Source organism: Cupressus sempervirens, chromosome 6 (assembly GCF_028749045.1).
Source record: "Cupressus sempervirens isolate cs-2001-9-10 chromosome 6, ASM2874904v1, whole genome shotgun sequence".
Taxonomy (NCBI): Eukaryota; Viridiplantae; Streptophyta; class Pinopsida; order Cupressales; family Cupressaceae; genus Cupressus; species Cupressus sempervirens.
The window spans coordinates 135,401,764-135,412,295 of record NC_143123.1 but is presented as its reverse complement, the minus strand read 5'-3'; the positions used below and the strand labels follow the sequence as shown (position 1 = coordinate 135,412,295).

Genomic DNA, 10,532 nt, shown 5'->3' with positions numbered 1-10,532 from the left:
TGTAAATCTAGGCAAGACTTGGGTTATGGTCTTCAATTGTTTGAGGATATCACACCTCCATTTTTACTTCTAGGGTACCGAGATCGAGATTGCATCTTCATATACTTACTTTTGGGTTAAGTTTTATGGACCTCGATTCAACCTGAGACCACCCATGCAGCCCAGAGTCAACAAGGGGCTCGGCTCCCTCGCTATTCTTGAGTGACAGTGCTTTCGACACCACTTCCAGGACACCATGACTAAGATGTCCCTTCTTAACTCCCTGGTCAAGCCGACTGTCCTTTATGGCTCTATTGTTTGGGGCCCCTCCCTCTTGGAGTCTCACTGGGCCTCTGTTGAGAGAGTCCAAACTCTTTTCCTTCAGTGCATTATCAGATGTCACCAGTCCACACCACACAACATCATTCTGGCAAAGTTTGGTGCTAACCCTTTCAGATTGTGGACCATCTTTGATTTAGTTTGGCTTCTTCATCGGCTTTGGAGCTTCGTTGATTCCTCTAACGATCGTCATAGATATTCCTACTTGGCTTTATGTTCCTCTATCGAGGTTGCGGGTTTGGACTATGGCCACAGGTCTCATTGTTAGTACACCCAAGTCTCTACCCTCTTGGGCTCAATTGGTATTAGTTTGGATCGTCTTCCCCCCATTCAGTTTTCTTTGGAAGCTCCAACCCATCTTCTTCCATCTCAATGAGAGTTGAATGAGCATATTAGACTTGACATCTACAAATAGTATGTTATCACGACCTGGAGGAATCCCCCAGGTGGGCTTCATCTGCATATGGCTACGATCCCTGGGATCTTTTAGAGTGGGATCTCACCGGCTACATATTCAAACTAATCACCAGATTGGTAGGGAGGATAGGATCTGTTAGTTTTGTCACCTCGAGGAGGTTGAGACTGAGTCTCACTTTTTTTTCGTTGTCCCATTTACTATGAGATTCAAGAGAGATTCTACTATTTGTTTAGAGAGTGTCAACCTCTTCCCTCATTCTTCAAATATATTGACCAGCACTGTCTTGCACTCTACCTTCAGGAAACCGTGTGGCTTTGCGAGCACACTATACAGTTCTAGCTCTACTCGACATCAACCCCTACACAACTCGTCACCTCTTTCCTTAGTCCTACAGTCCCTGCCCGAGGATTGAAGTGGCCTCCTTGCACTATCTTAGTTCACACCAGATCTGTAAGACCCCGCAGAGATCACACTCAACAACATCCCTCTAGTAGACCTAAGAGGCAACCTTCCAGAGTACTTGATTGCTCTAATTCCCGCCTTTCCATTATGGACTACTTCTCACCTGTGAGGAGTTCTTACTTGTTATTTCTTTTTTTGGTTCTTTTGTTGTTTTGCTTTCACATTCTTTCTGCAAACACCATTTGGTGCTCCCCTTGCTGGCATTTGCCCTTTGTAATGTTTCCAGTCCCTTAGACCCTCGTTGGTCTACTGTTGAACATTAATAAATTTATCTTATCATATCTTATCTTATCTAAGAAACATATCAAAACGACGAGTTAATAACAATAGAATGAATAAGAGCTCTTGTTGAGCAGGAATCCTTGCCTAATAAAAGGTTGGGAATAAAAAGATGGGTCTAATATCACAAGCGATGAAGTAGACATTCTATTTTGTGTGAAGTATTCTGAACAATAACAAAAAAATTGTCACAAAAGATTAAGCAAAATGTGAGTCCCTGACTATTGCAGCAAGTAGAAGGAAATAAATTTATTAGATTGACTAATTTGCAAAGAGTAATAGGGCAACAAATGCTTACATAGATGTGGAGAACAAAATATACCAACACCCAATTGTACATAGGAACTTTCTTTATAACAAATATTGGAAGAGATTTTTGACCCATGATACCAATATCACAATTTTAACATTATGAAATTTTAAAAAATAGTATTTTTCCAAATGTTTTCCTAAATACAGGTAAAATGAACATATATTAAATACAAATCAACAACTAATTTGAAGAAAGCCAAATTATAACAAGATAAAATTAAAGCAATATATTTAGTAAATATTTTCAATATATAAATTAAATATAAAATAAATTGTTAAAATCACACAAGTAAATAATCAATTTCAAACTTATCTCTCCTAAATTTATTAAATTATAATTTATTTTGAATTTATTAACATCGAGTCTTTGTTCATGCCTTACATGTCTTGTGTCACAATTAGATATTAGGTCCCTTGGATAGTATATCATCCCGAAAAAAAATCATTAAATAATTAGTATATTTCTAAATTTTATAATACTCCATTTTTTAAATTAAGTTTTTAAAAAAAATATAAATCAAAAACCTAATTTTATTAAAAATAGTTTTTATAAAAGTTTTTATTAATAAATTAAAACATAATATTTATCGGGGATGGGTTACATTGAGATTTTCTCTACTAAGTTGTCCTCGGTATATTCACATATATTGGTTTAAATAGTGGAATTCATTATGGATGGTGGTTAATGCTATTGATTTTCATTGTTCTTTTCTCCTACGATGCATATGTTACTATTGGGTAAAGCTGTTATATGTTGGCATCTAAAGTTGGGCATGCAATTTTGGGGTGATGGCCAGGGTATGAAATGAAATTGGTTATGGATAGCTTTGGTAGTGGTTATGGAAAGTGAGCATTCAAATTTTAATCCATTTATTAGTTGTGTGACTTACTTGATCTTGTTTTGACATATAATCTCTCTTTACTGACCGGTTTGGTAAGGCATTTTTAGTTTTAAGATTTTGATGTATAGAGGAGATCTTATTGCAGCGACTGTGGACTTTCTTTATTATTTTTAGGATCTATGTATTCTCTTGCTTTTGTAAGAATTTTATCTTAACATTTATTACTAACCAGTTTGATTGCAAGACAATCAACCAAGGATGAACGAATTTGGGCTCTATGTTTCAGAAAAAGGAAATATTGGAATCCTACGATGATGGCTCCTCATAGTGATGTAAATGATTATCAATGTACTCAATTATTTTAATCTAATGGATAGGATTATCTGACTGGGGTATGCCCCTTTTTATGCTGTAATAATATAGGACTGAGGTCCCTGGCTAGACTGGAGGTTTTCTTCCCCCATTCTTTCCTACCAGTGCCCATTTGAACGGTGGAACACTATTGTAATTATTTTATTAGTAATAATATAATATCCCGGCCTTGGTCGTTTATCGATCAAAAATAAATAAATAATTAAAACATAATATTTATATATTTGGTTAAATTATGAAATATTCCCTTGTAGAATCAATTAAAATTTAAATATTAATAATGTATAAACACATTTTTAAATATTGTAATTATATAAAATTAATAGTATGATATTTGTTTTTGGAAAAAAGAAGCTCACAAATCAACCTTGAGAGAAATAATTTTACCAACAGAGCAATTAAGTATTAATAGTATGATATTTGTTTTTAGAAGAAAAAAAAACTCGTAAATCAACCTTGAGAGAAACAATTTTAACCAACGGAGCAATTAAGTATAGTGACAACCTGTAGGCATGGACACCTCATGATATCTCCTAGCTGCTCTTATTATGCCTGAAACAATACCTTTGTGTAGAGCCAGACCAATCATTTTAATGAGACGACATGGCGAGTGTCAACATGTTTCCTGAGTGTATGAAAGAAATGAACTCCATTGATTTCAGTTCCACCATCACTATTTCAAACCCCGAGAATAACGATCATATCACATTATTTCAGCTTGTTGAGCTTGAGTTCCTCCACATGCCCCCATATGCCATTAGTGATTTATAATTTACGAATTTTTTAATTAATCAAACTCTCGGCAGAGTAAATGACATTGACCAATTCTAAAAACTCAATAAATTCTTTTGTACCTTTTTCTACTTATTTTTTGAATTTAAAAATAAAAATAATCCTAGCAAATATATCTTGAACCAAAAAGAAAAATAGAATATTCTTCTAGAATTTGATTTTTAAAATGTTAGTCATTTAAAAATTAGAGTTGAATTTTGTTTCAAGTGCCAATTAATAAAATGGGGGCCTAATTAAAAACATTAGTTCCCTGCCTATATATAGGTTAGGACTAATAATCACTAGGATAGCTAGGTAGCAAGTAGGGGTACGAAGATACCATATGTAAATATAGGAAGCTAAATAAACCAATCTAGTTGTTTTGAAACGACTACCTTTAAATACTATAAAATTATAATGCACATATAGTCGTCCAAGGCTCCCATGGAATATGTAAAGGTACCGCCATCGACCCTACAATAACACCTAAAGGACTTCCAATATTCCAATAATAGGTGTAATTTGTAGAGGTGATTTTATGTTCCATCAATCTGCCTTATCAAATCAACAATAAGATCAAATACTTGCCATTGTATAGATTAGGAGGTATAAAATCAAGTGAATGTTACAATTTTACTTGTTCACATAGTTACACATGAATGTGTTCACTAATAAAAAAATATTTTAATCAAAGAAAATCTCACCTTCACAAATGGAATTCACAATGTAGAATATGCAAGGCTTGAATGCTCTTGCTTCTTCCGAGATTTACATGGAAAAGCAAGGCAATGAACATAAAGAGTTCTTGAATTTGTTTCTTCATGTCATCTTCATAATTGATTGAACATTTTTATTTCTTATTATCAATGCTTTCCCACTTGCTATTAGAAATCAAATACATGATGGTATCACGCTTCATTGCACTCATGGATTTTTTATTTTTTTTATATAATAGAAAAAAAAAACGCCTCTTCTATGAAATTTGTAATCAACTTGCTAATGACTTCATTTCTCCTAGCTTGTAATTTACTCCATTTGTGGGGTTGTAGGGTAGTACTTGGTACAAGAAATGACCAAATTCTTGCTTTGTGCTAGGATGAGGAATTTGGCAATTTGGAATAGCCCATTATCTCTTAAACTCTTTACAATTTCATTCCATCTCTTCGTATTTTTAGCTAAGTTTAGCTCTTATGCACTAAAATGCCTTAGGATAGTGTCTTTGATTTTTTGGTACTTAGCTGACACTACAAAGAATAGATTCAATGAATTGAAAAATGATGCATCCTCTATGAAACCACAAGCAACATTTTTTAAACACCCAAAACAATCTTTGGTGATTTAAATATGAAGAAAAATGTGGTTTCCTACTTAAATGTTCTTGCAAACTCTTGTCAACCTTGAAACCTACAACCATTTGGCAAAGATGAAACCCAAGATGTAAAAACCCTTTTACAACACTCTTGTAATGAAACTCATTTAGTACAAACCTAAGAGACATTGAAGAATGAAATATTCATTTCAAATCCTAGTTGTCCTTATATCTCTACAAAAATCTCTAAAACTTGTTGTAATTGTTGATATAGCAATGCTTGATGCTTAAAAATGTACTGACATAATTGGCAAAGGAAGATTTTATGTATGCTTGAAGAACTACAATAAAACTAAAAACACCGTATCCATGATACTTTAATCTTATAGATCTTTTTTAAACTCTTGCCTTGCTCTCACAAATAAAACCATTGTATGAATGAAAGATAGAAATACGATTGAACAAAACCAAATAACAACTTCGAATAAAATGTTATTTTTCTTTTATGTTGTTTTTTCTGACTTGCTCTACCCAATTTGTCTGAATCACACCTAAATAATAAAATTGTCACTTTTGGTTATGGCTAGAACTTTGCATGAGAGTATATGTTCACATGATTCATGTATTTTCCCCTTCTTGTGTTTCTAAACTTTTGACACCTAAATGGAGTGTCACACAATCCAAATAAGGAGGTTGCCAATTTGTTTGTTTTCAAGTTACTTAAAGCTATCAGAGGTTGAGTGATTGACCATTCAATTACCTTTTACACTATTGAATTTTTGGGCATGCTAGAACAAGGACATGTGATCATAACATGTTGCAAATTATACTTCCATTACAAATGTTGACTTTTTCATGGAGGGGCATGTACATTGTTAAAGGAAATAACTTTTTTTATGCTTTACTCAAAGTTGATATATGCCTATTTTTAAACTCTAATTTTTCGGTGAGCTAGAACAAGGTCATGTGATCACAAACATTGCCACTTTTACTTTCATATTAACTTTGGTTTATTGCGGAGAGGCCTGTACCTTGTGAAGGAGATGCCTTTTTAAAACTCAAGCTTGACATAAGCAAGTAAAATCACTATTCTGGTTAAATATGACATTCTCCAACATAATACTCAAATTTGAGCACCTCTTTGGTGATGTTGACTCATATTCACAAAGACAACACAAGACAAAAAAAATACTCCCTGTAGCTATCAGCTTCTGCAAACAAGGCATTCAGGATTATTTGTCCATTGTTCCCAGTATAAGTTTTAGGGTAACTGCTCCATACTCTGAAGCGTTGGAACGGGCATAAATAATTACTTTAATCACTCCTAGATAAAAGACCTTTCAAATTATGGTTTTTCGTTAAGTTTTCAAGAATCTTATGGAGTAATGCATGTTTTTTAGTTGATCTTATTTAAGAGTAAATAAATCAACTGGTTTTTTATGTCTATTGACAGTTCAATGATTCATTTATTGTGTTTATATTTATAAATTATTCCTAATTTTTTAGTTTGCACTCACAATCTTGTGATGTTTTGTGTTGTTTATATACATAAAAAGGTTTGTATTTAAGCACCTTTCTGTGCCTTTACATCCCATTTCTGAAAATGATGTCCCCTTACTGGTCTCCCATACCATAGGCATACCGACATCCCAGAATATGATTCTCCCTACCTTTGAAAATACATCTAGAATAGCCCAAAATCTATTCATCGATTTTTATAAATCTTATTGACTTCAATCCTATTGTTATATATACAGACAGCTTAGTAAATAAAAACTGGTGTGGGAAAACGTTTTGATTGCTATACCAGACATCATATATGAAATAGTTTCTGCATGGTCCAGTAAGACATCAAGATCCAAGCATCTGAAAATAGATACAAGTCATTCATCGACCATTGGCATTTAGGTTCTACTTAAAAAAAACTTACCAAGTTAATGCCAAGATGGAATTATTTCAAAACCAACATGCTTCCTCTACCCAGAAAATGCTGTCTATAGTATAAATAATTTAACCTCAAATTTTCATCATCGAATGGAAATTTTGTGGCATACAATAATTTCACTCAATTAGGAGTGAAGCGCCAAAGATCCACCATTATATCAACCTCTCGCTTCTTGTGAAATTTGTAAAGTACAGGCAGATCAAACCGAAGCTGCAAATCACAAAATATGGAATAAGTCCTTTGACACGTGTTTAGATTTTATAAAACAAAATAGAAAGCATTTTGCAGTTTGAAGCATTAATCAAAATAAGTTATTTATTCCTAGCTAATGCTCTAAAACTTATACTTGGAATGTACAAGATCTCATTGTAAGATTATCGCAAAAGTCTCAATAACAAAATAAAATATAATAGGAATGAAATAAACATGGACATGCGAACGAGGGGAAGGTTCAAGAACATATAGTGCAGATGGTAGATCTTTTAATTCCATAAAATAAAGAATTGGCCAATTTCATAATTCAAGAATTGATATTCTTCATACAACACAGGTTATGATGAATTATTTATTGGCCAATACAGTCAAACCCCACATGCTTTTCTCATGAGTTGGCAAGATTGTTGGGAGAAAAGGAGTCAACTGGAGAGCTTCAATTTTCAATATATTTCAAACTGTTTGAGAAACTTTGTTAAATCGTACATGCAAACTGAGTTTATATTGTAGGGAACAATGTATTATTGGAGGTACAAACGAAGAAAGATATGAGAGGGCATGGAATCGATTATTACTGCATTGTAAATTCCATAAGCTAAGAAGTTAAAAGGCAAAGCTAAAAGAAGATAACAAAAAAGATGAGTAAGATAAGGATCACCAGTGCCAAGGTAAGGTTTTGAGTTGCAACCTTCCCATGGATCTCATGCAGATCTCTCTGGTTTCCTTAACCAGTTTTAGTGAAGTATTCCTAACGTAGTTTATCTCTTTCAAACTTTACATATGAAATTGATGGTAAGTATTATAATTAGTCCCAAACCTCACTCAGTTATAAACAAGTCATTAATTGGAGGACCTTGTGAATAAGCCCATGCTCAAAGAAACCAAAAAATAATATTACAATACAAACCAAATTATGTTTTCGCCACTCCCTCTGACAGCATTCACAAGTATAAATGAACATTCCTTTCCACTAAGTATCTTTATGAAACCATTCAAATAGAATGTGTGGCGCAACAATGTGTTGAGAAATTTTGTCATACTAAAAAACAAATGCTTGATATTAATACTTAGTAAAGGTGATGTCTCTAATACTTTAAAAAGGTGACATGTCTCTAATACATTGTATCATTATTAGTTCAACCATTATTAAAATGAATGCAGTTAAAGTCGCATTCACACAGACTTTCCATTATGACCCTAACTTGTTGGAGATCATCTAGAGGGATGATGGTAGCCTATACAATTTGTAAGCTAATTGTGACATTGATGATCCAAAGGACTCAACATTGTTCACTTTTTGTGACACTTATGGTCCAAAGACCTCAACATTATTTATATTGCAACTGTTAATGTTTTGCCCAGAATCATGATAAACAGTAAAAATAAAAGAAAACAAGTATAAGAGACACAACTTTATCTTGAGAAAACCCTTCCACTTGAGGGGAAAATCCCAGCCACACCAGAAAAAAATCTCTTTTATTGAAAATAAATGTTCAAGTACAATGTTTTTCGTTTGATGCGATTCAACTTACACACAAAGTAATCAGACATATATAAAGAATTAAGATTCTTCATCTCACAACTGAAGGTCTCTTCAATTTCTAAAATAAAAGGTCTTTTCATATTTCCAACACATGCTTTTTTGCATGACACGTGTCTCTTCATGCAATATTATCTCACAGAGGGTGGCACGAGGGCTTTTGCCTCAGACTTCTCCAAGAGAAGAATGGATTAACAGCATGAATAAGAATATCCGAGATTCTCTCTCAACAGAGACTCACTCTCAAAAAGCACAACTTTGAACACCACAATAGGATAGCTGATTCTAATTTGACCAACTAGGGAGGTTTACTAGTTATACTGCCATGCAATCCTCCCTCGCACTCCAAATAGTCTCTCTCTGAATATCATTTCCTGTATATGATCAATTAAGCAGTGTCCCCATACAGTCTGCATTACTTTACAGCCCACCATGCAATCCTTTTTTATTGAGATTTTCAATGACTTACAAAGTCTCAACCGACCCAGTAAGCAATGCTATGGATTGCTCCATATTGATGGACTTGAGAATATCCTTAAGATTATAAACATCAAGCTCCTTAAGTACAAGAGTTTTTTATTCAGTCAAGGACATCATTGAAAGGCAGATCGTAGTAATCAAATAGGATAACAAGTACACATCCATAATGGATTGAGTCTGTAATGTGTGCATTGTTAACTTGAGAACCAACAGGACATATAAAATTTAGTCCTGGAGAATTGCTTCTAATAAACAAGCTTTCCAATCGCCCTACTAATGCTCTTGTTGCTTATAGCTAGTTCAGTACATTTGTAGGATTTGAGCAATACAAATCCACAAAACCCGAAGAATACTTGCATGCAATAACCTGTCACAGAGAAGAAAAGACAAAGAAGAGGCAAGGGTTTTGCTTTGAAAATATGGAAAATTATATTATCAAACTGAAAAGATAAGATGAAATTTACAGTTGGTCAATTCATATAGAAGGAGATCGAAAACCTTAAAGAGAAACCCTAAGAGGTAAATGACATTTAAAAATTACTAATTAATTATTAAATGGAAATGCAAGTGCATAAAGGGAAATCTTAAGAAGGAAGTAATGGTAATTTAATAAATTAAATTAAATTAACATTTTACTCTAACACCCACCCTTAAAATGAGCAAAAATGCAGCTACAAACAATGCATGAAAAAGCAAGGAAACTACAATGCTGAAAGCAAAACTTGGATCTCGACAACAAGGCCTGATGAGGTACCCAATCACAACCAATTCTCTATAAAACGGAGAAATAGAGAAAACCCAGTGGGAAAAACCCTACTCCAAAAAGAGAGAGAAAACGATGCACAAATGAAATATCTCAAGAGACTCTCTCAAGACCATAAGTACAATGAAACCCCCCATGATCGAAGCTTGAGACTGCATAGCCCCCCCAGAATGGTAGAACTCCTGTGTCGATGAACATACCAATGTGGCTCCAATTTGAAAGAAACAAAGGCAATGGACAAGGAGGGTGAAACCCCTAAATGTAAGGTGAAGTTGGAAGTCCTAATTGATGCTCAAAGGAGAATGCATGAGAATCTTTATTGGAATCTCCAATGGAGGTGGGATAACAGGTGTACTGAATTTGTCATCTGAGAGGAGACGTGTCCTCTAATATATCCTCAACAACTGCAGTAGGTGGCTCGATGACTGGAGCTACAATGGTAGTCAATGCTGAAGAGTAATCATGTGCAATAGATCGAATCTGAATAGGAGGTGGAGGTGTAGAAGTC

At 34.0% G+C, this 10,532-nt stretch overlaps 1 protein-coding gene and 1 pseudogene across 1 annotated transcript in view; both read right to left on the bottom strand.

Moving 5' to 3' along the window:
* Positions 1 to 6,773: 6,773 nt before the first annotated feature.
* Positions 6,774 to 10,532, bottom strand: part of LOC149551586 (S-adenosyl-L-methionine-dependent methyltransferases superfamily protein) — a 177,850-nt gene continuing 174,091 nt past the window's right edge. Inside the window, exon 9 of the mRNA XM_089787102.1 lies at positions 6,774 to 7,238. Within this exon, the coding sequence (XP_089643228.1) occupies positions 7,149 to 7,238 (90 nt within the window). The 3' untranslated portion in view covers positions 6,774 to 7,148. The remainder of the gene's footprint in view (positions 7,239 to 10,532) is intronic.
* LOC149551587 (putative glycosyltransferase At5g11130) overlaps positions 9,119 to 10,532 on the bottom strand; it is a 30,525-nt pseudogene continuing 29,111 nt past the window's right edge.